The 24,821-nt window shown below is 50.5% G+C and overlaps 2 protein-coding genes across 5 annotated transcripts in view; one reads left to right on the top strand and one right to left on the bottom strand.

Moving 5' to 3' along the window:
* Window positions 1-1,607: 1,607 nt before the first annotated feature.
* Window positions 1,608-16,583, top strand: GMCL1 (germ cell-less 1, spermatogenesis associated). Of its 2 annotated transcripts, XM_014261433.2 has the most exons (14): window positions 1,608-1,817; window positions 3,018-3,141; window positions 5,278-5,374; window positions 5,737-5,834; window positions 6,317-6,429; window positions 6,895-6,960; window positions 7,121-7,205; window positions 7,382-7,472; window positions 7,679-7,819; window positions 9,879-9,948; window positions 13,095-13,170; window positions 13,819-13,964; window positions 14,115-14,202; window positions 15,270-16,583. In XM_014261433.2, the coding sequence occupies exons 1-14, from the start codon at window positions 1,642-1,644 to the stop codon at window positions 15,396-15,398; spliced, it is 1,500 nt and encodes a 499-aa protein (XP_014116908.1). In that variant the 5' UTR covers window positions 1,608-1,641; the 3' UTR covers window positions 15,399-16,583. The 2 variants fall into 2 exon arrangements, with proteins under 2 accessions (XP_014116908.1, XP_087924467.1); XM_088068341.1 differs by lacking the exons at window positions 1,608-1,817; window positions 3,018-3,141 and adding an exon at window positions 4,663-4,782.
* Window positions 16,584-17,243: 660 nt separating this feature from the next.
* The window catches only part of LOC102107271 (hexokinase-2), a 32,449-nt gene continuing 24,871 nt past the window's right edge, over window positions 17,244-24,821 (bottom strand). For all 3 annotated transcript variants that reach the window (XM_088068305.1, XM_088068306.1, XM_005532918.3), the window contains 7 exons: window positions 24,058-24,177; window positions 23,876-23,971; window positions 22,982-23,081; window positions 22,703-22,886; window positions 22,292-22,447; window positions 21,568-21,801; window positions 17,244-21,217 (listed from right to left, as the gene is read on the bottom strand). In XM_088068305.1, the coding sequence (XP_087924431.1) occupies window positions 21,073-21,217; window positions 21,568-21,801; window positions 22,292-22,447; window positions 22,703-22,886; window positions 22,982-23,081; window positions 23,876-23,971; window positions 24,058-24,177 (1,035 nt within the window). In that variant the 3' untranslated portion in view covers window positions 17,244-21,072. The remainder of the gene's footprint in view (window positions 21,218-21,567; window positions 21,802-22,291; window positions 22,448-22,702; window positions 22,887-22,981; window positions 23,082-23,875; window positions 23,972-24,057; window positions 24,178-24,821) is intronic.

Below are 24,821 nucleotides of genomic sequence, written 5' to 3'. Positions count from 1 at the left end.
TGCCTCTGTTAGTGTGGAGCATTAACAGCCTGGCTGTACTGTATATATATATATGTTGTCTGTAGGTCTGTAAGTGGGGAAGTTGTCACTGGTGACATGAGAAAAACCTTTTCCTGCCCTTGTTTTTGGTCTATCTATGGATCATGGGAGCATAAATAATTAGGGTTATTTTATAAACCCTGCTCTGGATAAAGTGATGTCATTGGAATGGTGCCTTTTAAGGAATGTCCTGTCCCCAGAACCCTACCTCACCAGCCTGGTGCTGGGGCAGCTCCCCAGATTTTCCTGGGACACGTTCCCAGATGTAGCTGAGGTAATTCTCCAGAGCTGCCCACATCTTACACCGACTGACAGCTGCCCCTGAGGGATCCCCTGTGTGCCTGCTCCTCCTGTGAGGGATGTCCACATCAACCCCTGCGAGACACTTCTCCCCCAGGCCCTACACTCCTGCCTGCTCACGGTTTTCACTCCAAAAACGGGATTCTGCTTTGGCTTAGCAAGTTATTCTTCACCATTGGTGTACAATCCTGTTCTGAAGGATCAGACTTGAGATCATTGTCAAAGCTCCAGCACTGAGGTGGCTGCACCCCAATTCCATCACTCCTTTTCCAGCTGCTGCTGGCCACAATTGGAGATGCCTCTGTGGCCTCCAATAAAATAATTTTCTTTCTTGTTGTCTGGGCTGCCATTGGGGACACATTCCTGGCTTTTGCTGGCAGAGGAGGCAGAACTTTATCCAGTTCTGGGGGCTCTGCCCAGGGCAGGGCAATGCCCAGCAGAGCACAGCAGCTCTGGAGGTGCTCGGGCTGGGGGTGGGTTTCACTGCCTTGGGTCAGGTTGCTGAATGGTGAAAAATGAATAAAGAATTTGTTTCTGTATTTCCTGCCCCGATGGTGTGTTCTAGGAGGGGACACAGGGGAAGACCTTGTTTTGTCCCAAACACCTGTTTTCCACAGGAGCCACTTCTCCACAGGGCCCCGGCAGGATGGGGAGCGGCCTCAGGGATGCTTCTTATGCTAATTAGTCCACGTTTTTAGTCTTTTTGGTATCCTTTTCCTCCAGTAAGGACTTTCCAACGCATAAACTCAGTCTTTGTCTCTTCTTTATCTTCTGGTTTTGGAAAACTGTCCTTGTCATCCATAAATTCTACAGTCCAGATGTTCAACTTCAATAACACGTTTCTCTCCCAGGTTTTGTTCATTGAAGCACATCAAAGTTTATTTATCAAAACTTACAATTTCAGTAATTTTCCTAAGCAGTCTTTCTACAAAGCAGCTTATAGCAACTTTGCTAAACACTAGCAAAGAGTAATTTCAAAGAGTAATTTAAGAATAAAGGACTGTTTATTATTATTAATATACATCTATGGATTATGATTAAGAAAACCAATGTAGAAGTCAATTTACGCCATTAATAAAATCATCACTCACTCCCACCGTTGCTGGAGGCGCAGGAAATACGCAAATGCGCCCGCCCGCGTCACCCCGGGCCTTGCCGGGCCCGCCCGCGTCACCCCGGGCCTTGCCGGGCCCGCCCGCGCAGTCGCGGAGCTCCGGGAGCCGCGGCCCCCGCCGGCCGGGGCTGAGGCGCCGCCGCCGCCGCTCCGGCCCCGCTCCGGCCCCATGAGGCGGCCGAGCGGCCATGGGCTCGCTGGGCAGCCGTGTGCTGCGGCGAAGGGCCGGACTCCCGCGGGGCGAGGCGGCGGCCGCGGGCAAGGGCGGCAAGAGGAAGCGCAGCGGGGCCGAAGGAACCGGGGACAGCGACAGCGACGGCGAGGCCGAGCGGGAGGAGCGGCTCCTGCACCTCCGGGGCCGCAGGTCTGAAGGCGGCTGAGGGACGGGGGCCGGGGCCGCTGGGGGAGCTGCGGAGCCGGGCTGAGGGGATGCGGAGCCGGGCTGAGGGGATGCGGGGCCCGGCTGAGGGGATGCGGGGCCGGGCTGAGGGGATGCGGAGCCCGGCTGAGGGGATGCGGGGCCCGGCTGAGGGGATGCAGGGCCCGGCTGAGGGGATGCAGGGCCCGGCTGAGGGGATGCGGGGCCCGGCTGAGGGGATGCGGGGCCCGGCTGAGGGGATGCGGGGCCGGGCGGAGGGGATGCGGGGCCGGGCTGAGGGGATGCGGGGCCCGGCTGAGGGGATGCGGGGCCCGGCTGAGGGGATGCAGGGCCCGGCTGAGGGGATGCGGGGCCCGGCTGAGGGGATGCGGGGCCCGGCTGAGGGGATGCGGGGCCCGGCTGAGGGGATGCGGAGCCGGGCTGAGGGGATGCAGGGCCCGGCTGAGGGGATGCAGGGCCCGGCTGAGGGGATGCGGGGCCGGGCTGAGGGGATGCGGAGCCCGGCTGAGGGGATGCGGAGCCGGGCTGAGGGGATGCGGAGCCGGGCTGAGGGGATGCGGGGCCGGGCTGAGGGGATGCGGAGCCGGGCTGAGGAGATGCGGAGCCCGGCTGAGGGGATGCGGGGCCGGGCTGAGGGGATGCGGAGCCGGGCTGAGGGGATGCGGAGCCGGGCTGGGAGGATGCGGGGCCCAGCTGAGGGGATGCGGAGCCGGGCGGAGGGGATGCGGAGCCCGGCTGAGGGGATGCGGGGCCCGGCTGAGGGGATGCGGAGCCGGGCTGAGGGGATGCGGGGCCGGGCTGAGGGGATGCGGGGCCGGGCTGAGGGGATGCAGGGCCCGGCTGAGGGAACGCGGAGCCGGGCTGAGGGGATGCGGGGCCCGGCTGAAGCGCAGCTCGGGGGGGACACTCGAGGGCCAGGCCCAGCCTCCCCTCAGAGCCCAGGGGTGTCGGGGTGAGGCCTCCCGGGGCTGCCCGGATCAGGGAGTGGCTCTGGGGCGCTCGGGAAAGGCCCCGGAGGAATGCTGCAGCAGCGGGGAAGCGGTGCCGGCACGGGGGGACACGGCAGTAGCGCCGGTCTGGGCTGGACGAACGTCACCAGGGCTTGGAGCAACTGTTGCCGCTTCAACGGGAGACTTTCAAAGAGTATTTCTCAATTTTTGTGGTTTCTTGTTTTGTTTTTACTAGGAAAAAATTGAAAAGCACGTCGAAATATATTTATCAGACACTGTTTTTGAATGGAGAGAACAGTGATATTAAAATTTGTGCTCTGGGAGAGGAGTGGAACTTGCACAAGATTTATTTGTGTCAGGTAAGTGGCTCCTAACTCCCAGTAGGAACTGTTTTTTTAATAAAAGGATGTCTGAGAACTGTCATGTATGACTGGAGATCTTTCCTTTTTTTTCACACTTTATATTTAGGACTTTCACTCTTTGCTCAGTTTTGCTGTCTGCTGGACTTGTGTGCAGGGACAGCAGGGAAATTGCTGGTGCTGGGTCTCTGTAGATGTTACATGATTGTTACCAGCCTTCACAAAAGGATTCCTTGCAGCTTCCCTGCTGCTGCAGGAGGAGCATTTTCTCAGGAACTCTAAAGAGGAATAAACCTTCATGCATATGTCCAAAAACGATGCTGTTTCCACAAACATTTTCTGTTGGGCTTGTGTTCAGGTGGAGTCCTTTGTGTCTGTGTTTTTGGGAGCGCAGAGGTGCTGTTGGCTTCGCTGTCTGTTCTGTGTCACTCCTGCTGTGGCAAAAGCAGGAGGGAGTCATGACTGTGCCTTGAAATACCAAATTCACTTGTGCCCACGTCTGCCAGGGGTTCTGGCCTTGGCAGGGGTTGATGTGAAGCCCTCAGGTGCTGTACCTGGACAGGGGGGCACTTGTGTGTCAGCTGCAGTGGGAGCCAGAGCAGGGCTGTGACATGGCTGCAGTTTCTCTGCTGCCACAAGTGACAGGAAGAGAGAACTCTGGATTTTTTTGTGGCTGTTGCTGTGTCAGTGCATGGATTCCAGAGCAGCTTCAGCAATTACTTGCATGGTCCCAGCAAGGGAAGCATTTCATGGCTTTCTTGTAGTAAAAAGCTTTTTCCTGTTTGGAGTGTGAGAACCTTTCAACAAGCATAAACTGAAGGCAGGAGAGTCCTTTGTGGGAGCTGAGGAGGCTGTGGGGTGTGTGCAGGAGCAGAGCTGGCAGGCACAGCACCCACTGCCACTCTGCAGCCCAGCCAGGGGGGACTGGCAGGGCTGGGTGGTGCAGGGTGGGCACAGCACTGCAGTGGCCTCAGGCTGCTGCTGTTTCCTGTCACTGGGGCTCTGTGGTTGCTGCATCTCAGGCTGGTGAAGCTGCTCGTGAGACCTTAGTGCAGGTTGGTGACTGAAAATGGATGTGAAATCCCTTCTGTGGATGCAGCTGTTTGGAGGGGTTTGAAAGTTGTGAAGTTGTGTGTAGAGGCCTTGTAGGAGCGGTGTTCTTGGGACATGAGCTTTGGGGGGAGTTCACCATTCTCCTCAGGCAGGTTCTGTTTCAGGGCTCACTCCTGCATTGCAGTTATGTTACTGTAGGTAAAATAGTGTTGGAGGTTAGAAATAACTCCATAGAAATGACTCTCAATGCCTTTGTTACTCCTCCTCTGTGCCTCATGTGTGTTTCAGAGTTAGGGATACACTGAGGCTACAGAAATACTGACCTGATCAAATGAAATCACAATTGGGTTTTATGTTATTTGCTGCCCTGAGCTGAAATGCTGAGGGAAGAGGTCAGGGAATGTGGTGCTGTACAAATAGACTTTATGTTTTTGATCTCTCAGGTAAACTTCATTGATAGCATCTCATAATGGGCACATCTGCTGCTGGGAAGGAAAATCAGGAACCCTAGTAGAGCATTATCTTTCCCTTCTTTTGGATGGAAACCTCAAATTCTAGTTTTATGTGCTTTTCACTTAATAATAAAAGGTATATTGCTGTAAATGGTGTGTGTGTCTGTGTCCTTGGTACGAGGCTACAGCCTTGTACAGTAATTTCTATGTCTTGCATGCCTTTTTTTTCCTTTTTCCCCAGTCCCCAAACTGGCATTCTCTAATGCCTGCAGGATTTGTTGTTTGCCAGTAACCTTAAGGATTTAGTTCGTGGACTAATTCTGTCCCCACTGGTGATGTGGTTTGTGGGAAAAGAGCTTGTGTAGCTTTTGTGGCCTTTTCAGACTCTTTCCTTACTCTGGTTACACACACATAGCCCAAATTTTCCTGTAGGCATTTTGAGTGTCAGAAACAGCAACTAGTCATCCCCTCGAGTCTGTCAGAATGTTTTAGCTTGTGAAAGTTCCCTTAATATATTTTGTTCTGCATAAAGGAAAATATTAACCATGTTTGGTTCCATGTGCTGCTTTTGCCAGTTTTAAGTGGGATTAAATGTCTTAGTTGAGTTCTTTTCCTCTCTTCCTTCATACAGTCAGGCTACTTTTCCAGTATGTTCAGTGGCTCTTGGAAAGAATCCAGCATGAATGTCATAGAGCTGGAGATTCCTGATCAAAATATTGATGTAGAAGGTAAGTGGGAGCCTTTTATTTTAACAAAACCCTGAAGGGAGAGGTTAAGTTAAGCCTCATGATGTTCAGAGAAGGCTCATGAGGTTCAGCTTCTTTTTGTGCAGTTTTTCAGCTCTCAGGGGTGCTGAAGAGTTTGCTTAAATCGTGGGAGCTCAGTAACAGATTGGTTACTGCCCCACGTTGTGTTTTCTGTCTGGTCAGCTCTCTCGATGAAGAGCACTCAGACCATAGTGAAGGTGTGCAGGGAAGGGGTTTGGCTGTAGTGAAGGTGTGCAGGGAAGGGGTTTGGCTGTATTTAAGGACTCTTTGTGGCCCCACCCCGGGCTCGGTGTTGTCTCTGTTTGACTCTGTTCCCTTTGCAGCCCTGCAGGTGGCTTTTGGCTCGCTCTACAGAGACGATGTGCTCATCAACCCCAGCCGCGTGGTCGCCCTGCTGGCAGCAGCCTGCATGCTGCAGCTCGTAAGTCAGAGATGCCACTGCTCCTGTCTTTACCTTTGAGAAGAAACACAGCAGTTCAGAATATCCTCGCCCACCTGACCTTTTTCACCCAGAGGAACGAAACAGCTTTTCAGGCTAACTGGGGAAAAAGCCAAACACAATGCAGTGGGTTTATTGAAAAATGCTGTGACTAAGATTGGAGCGTGAGATTAAGTTATTTGAGAGTGATATGTAAAAGTAGATTAAATAGTATTTGGAGCTCATTTGTTCTACCCTGAAGACGTTCAGTACCCTTTTCTTTCATGGGAAGTATTCTTAAGGAACATTTGTGTCTCTGAGGAATGATGGTTTAAATGTTTTGAACAACGCAACACCGGTCACTGCAGCCTGCGGGACTTTGGGGATGGCTCAGGCATGAAAATTGGTTTGAACAGCACAGTGTCTGACATTTCTTGTTGGGAAATGAACACTCAGAACATTTGTGTGTTTTTTCCTCCCTGCAGGATGGCTTAATCCAGCAATGTGGTGAAACAATGAAGGAAACCATCACTGCCCAAACTGTGTGTGGTTATTATAATTCTGCAGGCACCTATGGGCTGGACTCCGTGAAGAAAAAGTAAGAATTACTGTCTCCAAGCTGCTTTGGACATTGCCAGTTAACAGTGAATTTACACACAGTACCATACATGACCAGGTTAATTGTTTTAATGTTTTTTAGAATAGAATCATAGAACATCAAGGTTGGAAGAGACCTATAAGATCATCCAGTCCAACCAGCCACCCAGCACTACCACTGAAACCACTAAATCACATAATCCAGAGCCAGATCCAGACACCTCCACCACATTCCTGGGTGATGGAATGGCTATTCCAATGCCTGACCACCCAAACAGGGGGAAAAAAAAATCAAGTGCCTAATCTGAATTGAGTCTGTCCAGATCTCTCTCTGCAGAACCCTTCTGCCCTCCAGCAGATCCACAATCCCACCTATCTTAGTGTTGTCAGCAAATTTACTGAGGGAGCAGCTGTTGCAGGAATGTTGGCATAAAACAATTATCCTAATTCCTTGATTTCCATGCAGGTGCCTTGAGTGGCTCTTGAACAATCTGATGACTCACCAGAGCGTTGGACTCTTCAAGGAACTCAGGTACTGGGGCTGCACTTCCCTTGCAGGGATGAAGGACAATCCCTGCCCCAGTCTGGAGCTCACTACAGATCACTTTCTGGGCTGTTGCTGCTTGTTCCCTGCTTCCCCTTCTTTTTCTCTTTTCTGTCTCACTGACCTGTTACAATTGATTTTTTTCCAGCATAAACCTCATGAAGCAGCTGATCAGCTCCTCCAACCTCTTTGTGCTGCAGGTGGAAATGGATGTGTACACTGCTCTCAAAAAGGTACTTGCCTGGGGATCAATGCAGTGGAACCTTTGTGGGATTGACTGAAAGCATTTAATGGAGTAGCAGAACTTTTATAGAAATGAATGCACTGTGGAAATGTCTCTTATTAACATGCAGATTACTTACCTGAAACCTTCTTCAACTGACTCACTAAATTTATTTGTTTTGCCCAGTGGATGTTCCTTCAGCTTGTGCCTTCTTGGAATGGGTCTTTCAAGCAGGTGTTGACTGAAGCTGATGCCTGGTTTGCTGAGCGCAGGAGAGGTAAGAAGAGTTGGCCAGGCCTTGGTTTGGGGTTTGAACATGAGTAATTTCTTAATTTTAATGTCAAAAGCCATTAAATAACTGCAATAAAAGCCATTAAATGCCCATAATAACTTTCTCTAATCAGTAAGTAAAAGCTCCAGTATAAATAGGGTCTGGGAAATATTTAGGGAGGCAAATCATGATGTGGGTGCTGTGTGTTGCAGAGTTTGGGGGCGATGGTGCCTTCCTGGAGTCGGCGCAGGGGAGCGCGTTCCTGCCCGTGTTCGCACACCTGAGGCTGCAGTACATCATCAGTGACCTGGCCTCGGCCAGAATCGTGGAGAGAGATGCCCTGCTGCCCTCAGGTGAGCCAGTGCTGAGCACAGCCAAGACCTTGTCTCCATGCCTGCCTTCAGTTTCTGCACCCCAGGAGAGACAGGGAGGTGCTGGAGCATGTCCCAAGAGGGACAGAGCTGGGGAAGGATCTGGAGCATGAGGCTGATGAGGAGCAGCTGAGGGAGCTGCAGAGAAGAAGGCTCAGGGGGAACCTTCTCAGTCCCTACAGCTCCTGACAGGAGGGGGCAGCCAGGGCAGGGACAGGCTGCTCCCAGGGAACAGGGCCAGGACAAGAAGAAATGGTCTCAGGGAAGGTTCAGGTTGGGTAATGGGAAAATTCATTCTGTCATGAAAAGGGTTGTCCAGCTCTGGCACAGCTACTCAGGGCTGTGGAGTGGAGTGGGGTCCCCATCTGTGGGGGGATTTAGCAGCCAAGCAGATGTGGTACTTGGGGACATGGGTCTGTTCTCAAACCCTGAAGCCTTTACCTGTGTCTGTCAGAGGAAGAATTATCCTCAGCATCTTTCAGGCTGATTTCATTGTGCTCGTTGAAAAAGAGTGTGAAATTGTGCATAGCTCACAAGTGTTGGCTCTGCAGGGAGGCAATCCCTGAGCCAGGATGAGCACTGTGCTGGCTGGGTGGCACTGTGGTGCAGGGAGAGGGGACACAGGGCAGCTGGGTGGCACTGTGGTGCAGGGAAAAGGGATGCAGGACAGCTGAGTGGCACTGTGGTGCAGGGAAAAGGGATGCAGGACAGCTGGGTGGCACTGTGGTGCAGGAAGAAAATCACACTGAGTAGTTGAAGGTAGCACTGTGATTATTTATTTATTTTTATACTCTCTGTAGTATAAAAATATATCAATTATATAATACTATAATAAAAATATATCAGACATATAACAGATCATACACCTCTGTGTAGGTCTTGAAGGGGAAAACTGAAATTCTGATCTTTGTGCAGAAAAGGTGCAAGAGACAGGAATAAATAATGTGTCTTTGTGAGCAAAGTGTGCATTGTTCTGTTTTACTTGCTGGCTTAGGAATATTTCCTCAGCTGTGCTTTCCCCCTTTAGAAATCGGGTGAATTGCAGCTGAAATGTGAGGTAGGAAACAGGTACATGCACATATACAAATAGAGAACATGCTCTCCCTCCTGATACTTTTTTCCTTCCCTTCTAGCACATCCATTCTCTGTTTCTTAGCTGTGTAGGTTTCCTTAATTCATGTTTTATTTGTTGTCTGGTTGATTCCCAGTTTGCTGCTATCACAGTCTGTACTTTCACTCTTGAGTGGGGGGACAAAGGCTGGTTTTAAGTCTTCCATCCACGGTCTCACCTCTCATCCCTTCTGCCACATTTGTCAGCTTCCTGGTTTGTTTTTGGTCACACTGGCTTTCCCTGTTCTCTCACCCAGCCCATTTCCCTGAGCTGCTTCTCATGTGTGACCTTGCCCCCCTGCCCCATTTGTTATCTTGACTAAGAACTTCTTACACCCTGTGCTTTTGGGATCCCTTTTGTCTAACTGCCTGACAAACTATTGAGTTTTGTTCTGTTTTATCTCTTGGTTGCAACATTAAATTACCACAGCCAATAAAATCTTTGTGTGTGTTCTCCAAGGAAGACATGATTTATGTTTATTCTTACCAGGGTACGATTTCTGTTTGTGTGAAGTCGCTGTTTCCTTTTATCCCTTGATGGTGTTTTCTTCTTCTTTAACTTACGTAGAATTCCACTGGGGCTTCAGAAAACAGCCCCTTCTCCCAGGAGCTTGTTGACAAGCTCCCTGGCTGAACAGAGCTTTGTGTGCCAAGAAAACGTGTGCAGTTGTTGCATCACTTGTGGCAGCAGTGGGTGTTTGAGGAGATGAACACAGGCTGGAGTGACTGCCTGTTAGTTGTGGATGTTTGTCCCTTCACCTGTGCTTGAGGCTGGGAGTTATCAGGGGGTGGGTTGCATAGACTGTTCAGTTCATAAGTGTAACTTCTATTATTTCAGTGGAATTTTATTTCTCTATTTTGAATGTATATGACCATCCCCATTCCCAGCTCCAAAGACACCACCAAGCTTTTTTTTTTTTTTTAATTTTAGAATGGCTGTCCTCTGTTTACAAACAGCAGTGGTTTGCCATGCTCAGAGCAGAACAAGACAATGATATTGGGTAGGTATATTACAGGCTTTCTTTCTTCCTTAAATTAGAAACCTTCCTCTCATAGAAATTCTGATATAAATTTTTTTTGAGTTTACATTAAAAGGAGGGGGGAAAGCATACTTCAACTTTTGAACTGTTGATCTCTGTGGAGCTTTCTGTTCCCTTGGGCTGGCTGGTCTCCCATCCCTCAACCAGAAAACTGTTCTAATGGGACCAGAGGAAAGTGGTGGGTGGGGGGCACGAGTTCTGTATTTTCCTTTATGTTGGTTAATGTTTCTCACTAGTGCTTCACCTGGAAATCTGTGTTGAGGCTGCAAAAGGGTAATTTCTGAGCCTTCCGTTTTAAGGATACTTTGGCCATCAAAGTGTTTCTCTTCCTTCTGCTCTCTTGGCTGTGCTGCAGTGAGCCAGGTCCCTGATTTAACACCAAAACTATGGCAAAATGCAGCTGGGGGAGTTGATCCTGCCTTTGTGTTCTCTCCTGGCTCCTAGAGGGCTTTGTGGAGAAGAAATGCCAAGTCAGGCAGCTGCAGAATGCCTGTTACCTCTCCAGACCCAGCAGACTGCTCCTTTGCCCTGTAGCTTTGTCACCCAGCGGGTGCTATTGTGGACAGGGATGTGTTGGGTTGTAACAGGAGCTTCAAAAAAGCCCCAAACTCTAGTCTGAAGAATAGCCAAGATCATTAAAAAGTTGTTCTCGTAGGTAGCAGTCCTTTAGGAAGTGGGGGAGGTAAAGTGCAGAATTGTGACTCTCCCATTCCGTTCCTGCAGGTGAATTTTGGGTAGCCATGGCTTGTTTCTGGTGCTGTTCTCTTGGGAAGGCTTTTGCAATGCTGCTGTGGCTGTATCTGAGAGCAAACAGATGTCACCTCCTGGCTCATGGGCGACCAGGGTTCATAGGGAAGTGAGTCATCAGAATTCTGATACGAGATAAGACCCTGAATTTGCAAATTTTGATGTGTTTTGGTAGTTCAGTACAGTGGGAGGATTGTCAGCCATTGGATACACACGCTTGTGGAAAAGTGAGTTGCCAGAGAGCTGCGGTGAGGATGATGGGGATCATCCAGCTTGGAAAACAGCAGTTTGAAAATTCAGCTACAGCTGAGGATTTCAGTGTCTCTTGGAACGGGCAGTGTATTTTTCCACATTTTACTTCCTTGTCTAGTTTTCTCTTTTGCAGCATGGATTTATTATTTCTTTTAAGACAGTGAAAACCACAAGTCTCAGCCTCAGAAGGGCACAGAAGCAGCTGTTCCTTTGTGTTAGTGCAAATGTTTTAGCCATTTGACCAACGTGTAGCTGCAGGAAAAGAATTCGGGTTTTATAAGCCTATCATTTATCCAGCTCTGCTGCTCTTCCTCTCACACCTACTGCCCATGTCAGTACCAAACACCTTTTCCCTCAGGGGTAAGGAAGCAGACTTAGGAATTAGAGCAAGACATGAATCTGACTCCTGTGAGCTGAAGTAAGGCTCTATTTCCATATCCCACCTGGTGCACATCATAATTGCACCTGCTTATTCCAACACTGCCAGCCTTGGAATGGCACTGCTTGGAAAGCTGTCATGTGGTTTGTCCTGGGGACTTTATAGAGGGGAGGGGAGGAGAAGAAAGTGTTTCTCTTCTTCTTTGAGTTTGCATTTAAAAGGATTAAACATCTTATTCACTCTCAGAATTGGAGAATTTTTTAGTGTTACTGGAGTTTGTGGCTTTGAACTGTAGCTGCTCGGGGTTACTTGTGTTAAAGTGGATCACATTTTTCTAAATTAAACATGTGTTTTGTGGCGGAAGCCAGACAGATCTTTCAAGTCTGGGACTGGAATCACTTCTGCTCTTAGCAGTCTCTTTGGCACCGTGTAAGAAAGAAGCAGAATAACTCCACTGTTCACTGTGTGGCAGCTGGTGGAAGTGGTGAAAGCTGAAGTTCTGCATTGTCTGAGGCTGCTTGAGGGATGGATGTTAATGCCAGCCCAAGCATTATGGACTAATGTTTGTGAAATTTGTTACTAATTAAACAGAAATAAATCCTCTATCACCATTATTGCATTTAGGTCAGCCACAGAACCAGTTCACCTGGAAGATGTGGAAAAGCACACAGATGGTTCCTGGGTGAATTTGTTCCAAATTGTATGCATAACCTGTTCATTGAACACTTCACCTCCCAGGATTGGCTCTTACACAAACCAGAGAAAAGAGCTGGGCTGAGTTTATGAAAGCTTTAGCTGTGAGTTGCTGTGGAGTGTGAGCAGCAGGAGGAGAGCAGATGCTGCATCTCTTTGGCTTGGAGGGCACTGTGGGGTCTTGTGGGTTTGCAGTTTAAGCTGCAGGGGCTGATGGCGCTGGGATTAATAAAGTTCATTGCCAGCCCTCGCTCTGGTGTAACTTGAGCACTTTTTGGCAGTGAGTGTTGGGTTAATGATGTCATGGGGTGTGAAGCAAAGTGAGTAACACACTTGTGGAAAATCAAGACCGATCTCACTTGTGCTGGTTCTGCAGGGCTGTTGGACGTGTTGGACGCAGGGGAAGTGCTGGGTGAAAGGAGCTGATGTTGGTGTGGCATGACACAGCCGAGGGCTCTGGCATCTCAGGAGCTCTGAGAGGCTCTGGCACTTCATGAGCTCTGAGGGGAAGTGGTTTTTTTTAAGACAAGTTGCATAACCAGCCCCTTGAGAAACCTCTCCCAGTGTCTCGTGGCTGCTGCTTCATAGCACTGCTGTTGTGCAGAGCCCTGCAGCTGTGCCCCAGCACTTGTCTCTGGTTGTGCCTAAGAAGCCAGCCTTCTGTTTAAAAAACACTTGGGTTTTTACAGGGCTGGGAGAATGTCTTTCATTGCAACAGCTATTATTTTGTTATCTGGAAAAGTTCTTTTGTACAAGAAGTTTTGCCTAACTGAGGTGCCACAACCTGGTTTGCATTGCAGTTTTGTGGTGTAGGTGGATGTTTATGGGACAGTTTGGGGTGGAAGAGGCTCTGGGAGCTCATCCAGTCAGTCACACCTCTGCTCAAAGAAGGGTCAGTTGTGGGTCCCTTCCAGCTCAGGTACTCCATGATTATCTGGTCAGACAAGTTTACTCCAGTCCATTCATCTTCCCCACATTAAGGTATCATACAAAGTTGTTGAAGTGTCCTTAAAGATGCTGGTTTGGGTTTTTTCAGGCCTCAAGAAATCAATAAAGAGGAACTGGAAGGAAACAGCATGAGGTGTGGACGCAAACTGGCCAAGGATGGTGATGTAAGTGTGGCAAACTGCAGGCATGGCTGAGACAAGTCAGCCATTTCCAAATCATGTGGGTCCTCACTGACAAACTGCATCCAAAAGATGCTTTGTTTTCCCTCCCCAGAGGGATGGAAGCAATTGTCTCTGCAAGGAGCAAGGAACTGGTGTTTCATTGCGCTCTTGTGCTGTGAGACTCGGAAAAATGTTAGTCCAGGCAGTTAAATAGAGTTCTGATCACTGATTTTTCTTTTTAGCTGGAAAAGGAAGTTCTCTAGATAAAATGTGTAACATTCAGAGCCAGGACTCCTCTGTGTCTTTAGGTAACAGGTCTTGTGGAACAAACAGAGAACATTAATTTTTCCTACTGAAGCCACATAACCCAAGGCTGTTGACCCAAGGAGTGCTTTGGGCATGGCTGGGGCTCACAGATCAGCCCTGTTATGCAGTGCTGAGTATTTGATAGCCACTGGTGTGACATGTGTCCTGTCTGTGTGGGAGGCAGCTGACACTCAGCTGCTCTCACTCAGTCCCCTGGGACAGGTTGTCCCCACCAAGTTCCCTGTTCCAGACGGTGCTGGCAGGGATCCCTGAACCCCCCAGTGCAGCCCATGAGCCCTCAGAGCTGGCACTCCTGCTCCAGGCTGTGTCCCCTCTGTCCTGCAGTACTGCTGGCGCTGGACTGGCTTCAACTTCGGCCTGGACCTGCTGGTGACCTACACCAACCGCTACATCATCTTCAAGCGCAACACGCTGAACCAGCCGTGCAGCGGCTCCGTCAGCCTGCAGCCACGCCGCAGCATCGCCTTCAGGTGCCAGCCCGGGGGCCTCGGGGGCTCCCTCAATTGGGCTTCGTTGTCACCGAGTCAGTGACATTGAGAAATGTTCCCGTCTCCTCGGGAGAAGCTCCTTGTGCTGAAAAGGGACGGGAGACTGAAGTGGTTTCGCTCTTGTGCCCCCAGGTTGCGCCTGGCCTCGTTCGATGGCAGCGGGAAGATGATCTGCAGCAGGACAACGGGCTATCAGATCCTGACCCTGGAGAAGGACCAGGTGTGTCTCTGGGCTTTTGAGCTGTTGAACTTGAATGGTGGAGTTCAAGGCATGAAAAAAATGCTGAGAAGTCACAATGCTTTTGAAGGGGAGTTGCTGTCCTTGTTGTTATTGCTTATGTGGAATCTCAGGCATTCCTGTTAGAGGTGGTGAGTAATTAAGCTAATTTGTGAAGTGGATCTAGAGTATGGTAGTATGAGTTTCATTAGTGTTGATAATATGAAATTAGTTCCCATATTAGTGAAATTAGTGCCTGTGGAGCTGCTGTCTGCTGCCAGTGTCATGTTCAGCTCTTCTCCCAGCCTTCCAGCACTGCTGACATCACCCCTCTGCATAATCTGTCCATCAGACTCCTCATTTAGAGGCAAATTCAGAATTTGAAGACTCTCGTAAGCTGAGGAGTTAAAAGAATGTCTATATGTCGTTTAAGGGTCAGATTTATTACTCTACTAAATAAATTGATGAAAGCCCCAGAGAGGAGTGGAGTTTTCTTGGAGCAAGTGCTCTTTTCCATCCATTGCTGACAGCAGGATTTAGTGAGGCATGTGTGGAACTTGTTAATCAAGTTTCTCAAATCCCAGCCAGCAGTGGTACAAAGGTGGTGAGAACACAGAAAACTTTCCATTGTCAGGACCATCCTCACTGGAGGGTGAAGTTTCAGTTTTGAAGTTTCGATTGTTTTGCATCCTCACGAGGTTGAAGTTTCAATTTTGCTACCCCAAAACCAGCTCCTGTAGTGGAACCAAAAAATTCCTACCCACAAACTAAAATTTGCTCTCAAGTATAAACTGTTGTGGAATGCCTGGTTGGTGAAATCTCCCGAAACTGAAAACTGGTCCTTTTTCCCCAGCTTGTTGGAGGGGATTTCCTGTGGCTGTTGCCTGTGCTGCAGAGGGCTGGGAGCTCTGGGGTGGGAGCTGTGGGCAGGCTTGAGAATGTGTCAGCGTTACAAACCTGAGGTGAAGGTGAATTGTCTTTGCTTTATTCTTTATGTTGGGATTTTGTGTCAGTATTGTGCTTTCTGGTCCCCCCGCCACCACACAAAATGTCCCCTGTGTGTGTTCCAGGAGCAGATCGTGATGAATTTGGACAGCAGACTCCTGATGTTCCCCCTCTACATCTGCTGCAACTTCCTGTACACATCACCAGAGAAGAGGGCAGACAGCGAGGCCCAGCTGGATAATTTGGAAGGCTGAGACCTCCCTGGGGGCTGTGGCAGTCCCTCTCCCACCCTGGATGCTGCTCCAAAGCTCAGACAGGCAGGCCTTACCCTGGAGCAGCAGCCCTGGCCTTAGTGCTCTCCTATGCAGCTCAGAAAATATCAGACATTAGGTAGGCCAAAACCAGTTACCCTTTTTCAGATTTTTTATTTTATTTCTGTTCTGTGTCGTCAGGCAGTAGCCATTCTGTGTTTGAGAAGTGTTACACTTGGGCTTTTCTGGGTGAAAACTGAGCCAAACTGGAAATAGGGAATTTGTGTGGATCACAACTTAGAAATTACTTGCTGGACTCTTGAGCTCACATTGTAGGTTGTGTGGGTTTTGTTAGTGTGGGTTTTGGTTGTATTATTTGTTGGGCTTTTAAGTAACTGATCTGTAAATAGTAGATCCATATTTTGCTTTTTTTCCTGATCGTTTTCCATTAGGGCCAAATAATCTCTGTAAATGTGGCCTCTCAGCTTTGGTTATTTAACTGCACAGCCCTTCCCACCTGCTGGGTTTAAGCCTTTTTTGTAGTTCACACATACACATTTCATTCTTGGTCTTGTTCTAGCACTGAAATAATTCTGTCTCTTAGCAGGTTAATTTACTAATAAGGGTGTTCATAAATGAATTCTTTTTTCCATGTACAGCAAATATTCCAATGTCTTCACCATCACTTGAGTCCTGTCAGCAGCAGCTCTCAGCTGGAGTTCTGCTGAGTGCTGACTCCACTCACACAGACCAAATACCAGTTTTTAAACATTTTCTGTGGCTCGTTTTAGCTGTTACCTTGGGAATCCCTCCCATGTTAGCTCAGGAACTTGTGACTTTTGAGTGCCTTTTGAGTTGTATGTGTAACACCAACTTCACATCAGTTCAGCAAGGTCACAGATCCAAAGGCAAGAGCTGGGAACAAGAGATTTCTCTCCACTTGGTCTGATGGATGAGTCATGTCATGGTACACTCTGTTCAGTCTTTGTTGGGTTTTATGTTTGTCTCTCACAATTTTGAATTCTAGCAGCAGGACTTTTTGATTCAAACTGGGAAATTTTGCCTCGTTAGCCTATTTTTTTAATGTCAGAAAAATATAAAACTATTTGTACTTTATAATAAGGGTAAAAATGTGTTGGGAAATATAGAAAAACATGGCAATGTGTCAATAAATGATTTCAAGTGGAATACTTGCCCATCCTTTCCTGCTGGGAATTGTTTTTTGTATTGGGTTCACCCTGTGGATTCAGCACCTCACTGTGATCTTGTGTCACAGCTTTGGCAGCAGAGAGCAGAAGCGTTTTCAGGTGTCCAGCTGCTCTGGCATCAAATTTATTAATTGAATTAATTTTATTTAGATACTTAACTCTGGTTTTACTTAGAAGTACCCACTCCTTAAAATTGATTCAGTGGAAATTGATTCCATGGAAAGCAACAGGGGCTGCTGGTTAATGGCAGAGGGAACAGGTACCTCAAATCCAGGTGTTCTTTTGCAGCACATCAAAGTCTGAGCTTTGCACCCCTGCCAGGGCCTGATCCTGCTCTGCCCCCTGGATCCCAGGGCTGCCCCCCACCCAGTGTCACCAGGATGTGGGATGTGGAGCAGGAAACTCATCTTGGTGTTGTTTTCCCAAGAAACAACCCCTTCCCTTGATCCCTGGGTGTGTCCTGGGGCTCCCTGAGCCCTCCTGGCTGTGGGGACAGCGCCCTCCCAGCTGGCTCTCCCTTCCCAGGGGCCAGGGTCAGGGATTTGGGATGGGGTGGGCACAGGTGCCCTTCCTTGGGGATTGCTGAGGGGCAGAGGGGAGCACAGAAGCAGAAACACACACAATTGACGCCAGGAATGGGTGGTGGTTGTTTTTCTCTCGTTTATTGTCACAGACTAGGAGCAGCAGTGGTGGCTGAGGGGAGCTGAGCAGTACAACACCACACTCAGGAAAACGGTATGAAAAGTACAAAAATAAGGAAGCCTATATATAATATCATTGCAGTCAATTGCTAAAAATAAATATTGTAAACACGAAAGAACAACATCAGGTGAATCTACAGCACTCGTTTCTGCCAGCAGCCACACAGTCTTTGGCTTTATGACTCCCCTGCCCGCACGGAGCCAGCGCCCACATCAAGATGCGTTTTCTTTGCTTCAGGCCAGAAAAATTTCAGACTGGTCAGGGATGTCACAAGGGAAAGAATTTTCCTCTCTCCAAATTACCTTGAGAACAGGAATTGCCTCTTCATGCCTTCAGTGCCCATTTTTCTACCAGAGCAAGTGAATGATCTACCCAAAGCAGGCATTTTCCTTATCTGGAGGGGAGGGGACTGGGGCCAGGGCTTCCCACATTAGTTTATTTTGTTGTTGTACCTCAGAACCCCTACAAGGTGCTTTTTACCATTTTACACCTCTCCTGTCCCATGCACTTGGACCTTTCACCCCCTTATCTCTCTGGCAAGCCAGATGTGTTTGGATTGCCTGATAAGAGAGAGCAGGCACTGAATTATCTCGGGTCAAACCGCACCCAGGCTGCTGCCAGCCCAGAGATCTGTGCCCCACTGATACCCCTGTACCCCTCGGGCCACTGAGCACGAGCTTCTCCCTCCCAGCCACGGAGTCCAGGAAGGGAAGAGGCAAATTCTGCTTGCAAGGTTCAGTAATTTGCTGATTGTGTTGATATATATCTGCATATATATTGAAAACCCAATAAAATCCTGTCCAAAGTACCAACAAGGAGAGATTTGCCAGGGAGGGAAGGGCAGAGACTCTGTTCCCTGCTGCCTGTGGGACCAGAGAACGTCCCAGCACCCCGGGAGCACAAAGAAAATGCATCCAGATGGGAACAACCAAGCAAAACAAAACCATCCTAAATCCACAAAGCAGCGCTTCATGCTGCAGGGAAGACGCAGACTGGGCAAATCAGGCTGAGCAGTCTGTCCGTCTGTCCCTACAGATAATCATTTGATCTTCCCTTCATATCAATAATTAGGATTTAATCTTCCCTTCTTCATTTTAAACACATTCACAGAACATCCCATGGCGACGTTTTGGCGTGAGGTTCTGGTCCCAGCCGTCACAGACTGGACATCCAACACCTCCAGTGCTCATCCCCCTGGGGAGCCCAGGGGCACATCCTCCTCCAGGTGTTCCCAAACTCTCCCTGCAGCCACAGGTAACACAGGTGTGTGTCTTGTAACGCTTCAAGTACTGCTTTTACCTGGGAACATTCCAGACCCTGCTTGATTCTGAGTCTAAGCAAAAGGAGCCTTGGATACCCAGCTGGGTATCCCTCTGACCAAGCCCAGCCAAAAATCCATCCTGCGAGCTCAGGGTGATCCTTCCTCACTCCTGTGGAGCTACAGCCCCTCCTTCACCCCAGACAGGTGAGGGGACTGTGATGACCCTGCTCCAGACCAGGTTACCTCAATTTCCCTCTCACCCTGTCAGTTCCCTGCTCCAACGGAGCCTGAATCAAAAGCAGGGCTGCTCAGATCCCAGTCCTTCCCATTCTGCCCCCAAAACTACTCTTGTATAAAATTTCACTCACTAACTGATGAAAACACAATGGATTTCAGAAGGGGTACAGCTGGCTAAGAGTAAAAATAGCCACTAATGCAACTCTGCAAAGTGCAGCAGCTAAAAAGATTTCTGGTTTGATTTTTCAGTAGGCAAAATGCTGGTTTTCTGAGGAAAAAAATCACACAAAACTGCTTGGTACCAGATTAGAGGATTTCTGTATCATCCTTCAAAGATTTATTTGACAGCTTCTAAAACTTCCACTAAACTTGGTTTCTTACATCATTTCTATACACAGGTTCTGTTATAATTGTCTTGAAGCTTATAAAAAAATAAGCATTTAAAATGCCCAAAAGAGTAATTTTGCTTTAAAATTGTGCTACTGAACTTGACCCCCAACACAGAAGAGAGACTTTTGGTAATGAGGTTACCCCAAGCAGTATAAAAATATACATAAAAATAGACAAAAACTCTTATCCTCCAATCTGAAGGGCTGTTTGTGGGGATTATTAGTTATTATTTTCTTTTTGTACATCACTGTAATTTCATTAACTTCTGCTAAATATTTACAGAACCCCTCCACCCCCACCCTTTGTCTGCCTCTGCTCACAGAGGCAGAGACTTGCAGCTTTTAGTTCATCCAGAGTTTTCTGTTGGCAAAAATAGATCCCTGTGTTTGGCCATGGCACACAAGCGATGCTGCGGGCACAGGGGTCCCTGGGGATGCCACGTGGGGATGGAGTGACACCAGCTGCTGTCACCTCCCCAAGAGGAGCTCGGCCTGAGGTCGAGAGCCCTGCGGGGCCCTGGGTTATGTCATCCACCCGTGGTGTGACCTTGCAGAGCACAGCTGGGGAGGGCAGGGGACAAAATAAAACTTCTCCTAAGGTTAAACCCAGCCTGAAGCCAACAGCATCACCGCAGGGCCCCGCTGCTCCTGCACCCTGGCTTTCTGCTTTCCCTTTTGTCCTGGTGAGGAAGTCAGAATGCCCAAACCTCTTGTACAACCGTCCTCAGGTGTTTGGGTCTCTTTTTCCAGTCTACCCCAAGAAAATTTTAAATTAAAAAAAAAATTACACAACAGAAGAAAAAGAAAAAGAAAATAATTACTCTGTACTGTTCTTCAACAACATGGAAAGGTGACATTAAAACTAAGTGATACAACCCCCCCCGAGACTATGTACATAAAAAGACATAAGATCTCTTAAAACATAAATATACAGTGTATAAATCCAGGTGCCACCTAAAGGCTGCAGCTGCAGAACTATTTCACAGACACAAAGCAAACCAGACTCTCCACGCCAAGGGCAGACACACAGCCACGAGTTTGGGGCTTGGCAGGGGAGACACCGACCCGTGGCAGCGGCTCCTCGTGCCCACACATGCACCAGGGAAGGGGTAGTGGTGTCCAGGGGTGAAACACGACCCTACGCACACGCCACGTTCCTACACGCTACTCAGAGTGCAGGTGAGAGGTCAGGAAATGGGATTAGACCCTGAGTCCCCAATTATTTCCAGGCACGTGCTCTGCTGGAGCCTGGCCCCAGCAGGTTCTCGTTATTGCTCACCAAGGGAGATACGCGGTATCTCCAGTGCAGCCGCGGCCACGCCGGTGGAATTCTGCACCCTGTGCTTTAAGAGTTACCATGACTTTCATGGAAATAATACAGCCTTGATCAGGGTAAAAGACTAGTGGAGGTCTTTAGCCCAATCTTAGAGGTTTGCTTCTACAGCTACGACTCGGACATACATAAATAGGTACCGTTAAAGTGACAATGCAGTGTCTTAATTATCTGAGTGTTATCACTACTGCCATTAGGGGAGGACCAGTGGTTTGGAGAGGTGCGAGGAGAGCTGGGATGTGACGGAGGCTGCAGGTGGGACAGCTCCAGCTCCACCTGGGAATGCAGGGAGAAGCCAAAAGACACTGTGAGCTTTACTCGACAGGCGGTTTTATGGCATGCAAGGAAACTCCTACGACATCACTTTGTACAGAGCCCACGGCGTCTCCAGTCCCACCGTGGTGCCTCGGAGAACAAGTAAAGCTACGAGTCTGCTTGGAGGGGAGGGGCTGCATGGGTGTGTGAGTGTGTGCAGAGAGAGGGAGGGACTGGGTGAGGAAATGTCCTGTTCTGCTGAAACCAAGCTCTTGGGCAAACCTGCTTCCCTCTACCGCTGCCCGGCCTCGCGGATGCGGCAGGCCACGGCCGTGATGAGCGCGGCGCCTTTGCCGCTGCCGTCCTCCGACTGCAGGAAGGTCACTTCGCACTTGGGGGACAACTGCTTCACTGTCTCCTGCAAGACGTTGGAGAAGCTGCAGGGCAAGGGGAGGGAGAGGTTCTGAGTTAACTGGTGAAGGTATCAGTCCCAACCCCTGCCTCATCTCCGTGCCTTGGAGTCCTGGCTGAACCTGGTCACCACATCTGGGTCAGGTCCAGCAGGATTGTTGTGTGACCTGTCTTGGTGCCCCTGTCCTTAAGGGACCAGCTGACTCCTGCTGAGCCCCAAGTTCGGGTCACTGAGCTCCTGGCAGCCCTCAAGCCCCTGAGACACCTCAAATCCTCCCCATTATCCCCCTGAACTTTCCCCCTCAGCCCTCCGACTGCCCAATGTGGGCAGGTGCCCCTCGGGCAGCCCCCTTGGAGCACAACCAGAGCCACTCACTGAGGGTGCAGCTTGTAGAGCGTCCCGTCCACGCCGACGGTGATTTTGAGGAAGTCCAGGCCGCGGTTCTCGCGGATCTTGTCCACCACAGCGGCCATGCCGGCTCCGCAGAGCTGGGCCGCGCGCCGCGCCACCACCGTGCACACCTCCTTCACAATGATGCTGTCGTCACACGTGGACTCCAGGCCCAGGTGCTGCAGGATGGAGCGCACCTGGAGCAGGGCCAGGCAGTCGCTGGGGAGGACACGGGGAACGGGCAGCGTTAGGAGATGGAGCAGCTGAGGTGTGCCTTCCCCTTCCTGATCTACATCCCACAGAGCCCAGGGACTCATGGCTCGAGTGACTGCCTGGGGCGACCCTCCAGCCCCCCTTGAAGCTCAGCTTTCAGACCTGGCTGCGGCCTGGTGTCACATCCTGATCAGGGAGGCGATTTCAGGACAAAGCCATGGCAGCGTGACGCTCGGGTAACCCACGGCCCCTCTCTGGCCAGGGCAGAGGATAAAGAGCCATCTGTGCTGCCCGCCCCAGACAGCCTCCTTGTCTCCACACTGCCGCTGCCACAACCACGTGGGCTCCGCTGGTTTATCTGCGTGGCACCGTCCTGCATCACCCTGGCTCCAGACCCAGCACGTGCAACTGCTCCCACCAGCCCTGGGGGCACTTCCCCCAAACTCCATCCCTGCTCTGATTGGCAGCTGGTGCTCAGTCGCCTGTTGGACCTCACCTCTCTATCTGAGACAGGAACTTGGTCTCAAAGATTCCTCTGGTCTTCAGCCTCTCCGAGATCCGTCCCCGGAAGAGCAGCCCTTTCTTCGTGAAGTCCATCAGGATGTTGCGGACGATTTCCCCCAGGTACATCCCACTGATCATCTTCTCATACCTGGGAAGGAGAGGATGAGGCTGGACATCAGGACAGGAGGGGACACTGGGACTGGACAGGGATTCCAGCCCTGCCAGGTGCCTTCGGTACAATCTGTTCAGCAAGCTCAGCAGCACGGCCCCCACCCACAGGCAGGGGACGAGGGACACATCAGTGTCCTGCTCATCATCCCCTGGATCCACCGAGGGGTCAGAACTGCTCCTGGACCCTCAGCCTCATCGGGGTCCCTTCCAGCCCCCCAAAGCCACCACCCACCTCTGCTTCCCAGGGTTGAGGGACAGCTCATCCACCGCCAGGTCAAACTCCGTCCGAATGTCATCCAGGCAGCCGCTGTCCCCGAAGGCCCCCCACTCCATGTTGACACACATCCTGCCCTCGTCCCCTTCCACCAGCTCCACATTCCTCATCTCCTCCATGTAGCAGGCATTGCTGCCCGTGCCTGTGGAGAGGAGCGGGATCAGAGCCCTGGGACACCCCACGGGGCAGGGGTGGGACCACAGAGCAGGAGCTCCGTAAGGAACTTGCAGTTCTCACCGACAATCAGCCCAACTTCACAGTAGGGATCCTCGTACCCACAGGTCATCATGGTGCCAACTGTGTCATTGACCACTGCCACCACGTCCAGGTCGAATTCCTGCAGAGGGATGGATTGCACAGGTTATTCCTGGAGGACTTGGAATTTCTGCTAAGTCTGCTCCCGTGGCTGGGAAAGGACCTGTCTGTCTGGTGAGTGTGGCAGTCATAGAGTCACAGAATCATGGAATGGTCTGGGTGGGAAAGGTCCTTAAAGCCCATCCCATTCTACCCCCTGCCATGGGCAGGGACACCTCCCACTGTCCCAGGCTGCTCCAAGTCCTGTCCAGCCTGGCCTTGGGCACTTCCAGGGATCCAGGTGCAGCCACAGCTGCTCTGGGCACCCTCTGACAGGGCCTCACCATTCTCACAGGGAGAAATTCCTTCCTAACATCCAACCTAAATCCCTGCTGTTTTAGTTTAAAACTGTTCTCCCTCGTCCTCCATGACCATCTGACTCCACAGATGTGGAGGCACCCATGGACTTCCCACAGCCCCACCTGTCTGCAGGTAGAGCTCAGACCTCAGACACCTCCAGCTGCTGAGGGGCCAGGTCAGCTCTGCCAGGAGCAGCCCCTGGGCAGGAGCTCGGGGTGGTCTGTGCTGAGGAAACAAAACTGTGTCTCCTGAGCTCAAGGCCAGACAAGTCTGCTCCAGCCCTGGCCAGGAGCCAGCCCATAGCTCCAGGGTCTGAAAATCCAACCTCCAGTGATGAGTAAGGGCGGCTGTGAAAATTCTGACTCTCATTACCCTGAGCTCAGCCCAGTAATTTGTTTTACAGGCCAGTTAATGACGCTGAAGAAAGCCAGGATGTGGGAGCAGCCACCACCTTCCCCCAGCCCCGTGGCCGCTCACCTCTCTCCTGTGAATGGCCTCCTTCAGCAGGCCCACCACATCCTCTCCCTCGCAGCCCGTCGCCTTGAAGCCTTTTGTCCACTTCAGGAGAATTCCCTGTTGTGGGAAAAACCCCCAGTGAGTCCCCCGGAACAGCAGGTGGGAGGCAGAGCCAGGGATGCTGCCAGGAGCAGCGGGGTTACCTCGTCCAGGTTGTTCTGCTGGCAGGGGAAGGAGAAGGTGAATCCGAGCGGGAGCGATACGCCCTTCATTCCCATGTATTCCAGGAAGTCGGAGATGCAGTGGACAATGTGGTCAAAGAGCTGGACAAGCAAAGCCAAAGGGAAAAGTTACCACCACAGCCAGAGCCCAGCTGGAAGCCAGCCTGGCCAAACTGCTGGGGATTCTGAGCCATTCGGAACACCAGCATGTTCAAGTCACTCCCAGGACTTGGAACAGAGCAGAACACGGCTCAGCAGCACTGTGGGAGGGGAGCAACCCCAAAAAACTCGGTTTCACCCCCTCCCCACCCACAGCATGGCCAAATCCCTGCATTGTCCCCACCTCGCAGCTCCCAGGAGGCGTGGGGGCCAGCAGGGAGGTGACATGGGAACCCAGTCCCTCTGCAAGGGATCCCCACAGCCCTCTAGCCCAGTCTGCTGGAGATACTCCCAGTCCCCAAGCACTGCCTGGAGCGGTTTGCAAAACTCTTTCCAAATGTGTCTCTCACTGCTTGTGTTGTGGTTTCCCTATCTGGGAAATGGGGATGATGCTTATCTGCTCTTGTGAAGTGTGAGGGATTTGGGGAGGTTCGGTCATGTCCAGGAACAACACCGTTCCCAACCTAAACCTAACCAGTCTCCAGCTTCCCAAACTCCAGAGCCCTGGGAAGAACTCGCTGCTCTAAGGGCAGGAGAGCACCAGCCCTCCCCACTCCTGGTTTTGCTCCCTGGAAAGGCAAAACCAG

Source organism: Pseudopodoces humilis, chromosome 30, assembly GCF_049639895.1.
Source record: "Pseudopodoces humilis isolate 2021_Gansu_Grassland_sample_001 chromosome 30, ASM4963989v1, whole genome shotgun sequence".
Classification (NCBI taxonomy): Eukaryota; Metazoa; Chordata; class Aves; order Passeriformes; family Paridae; genus Pseudopodoces; species Pseudopodoces humilis.
The sequence above is the reverse complement of the archived record's forward strand: the minus strand, read 5'-3'. Positions and strand labels throughout refer to the sequence as shown.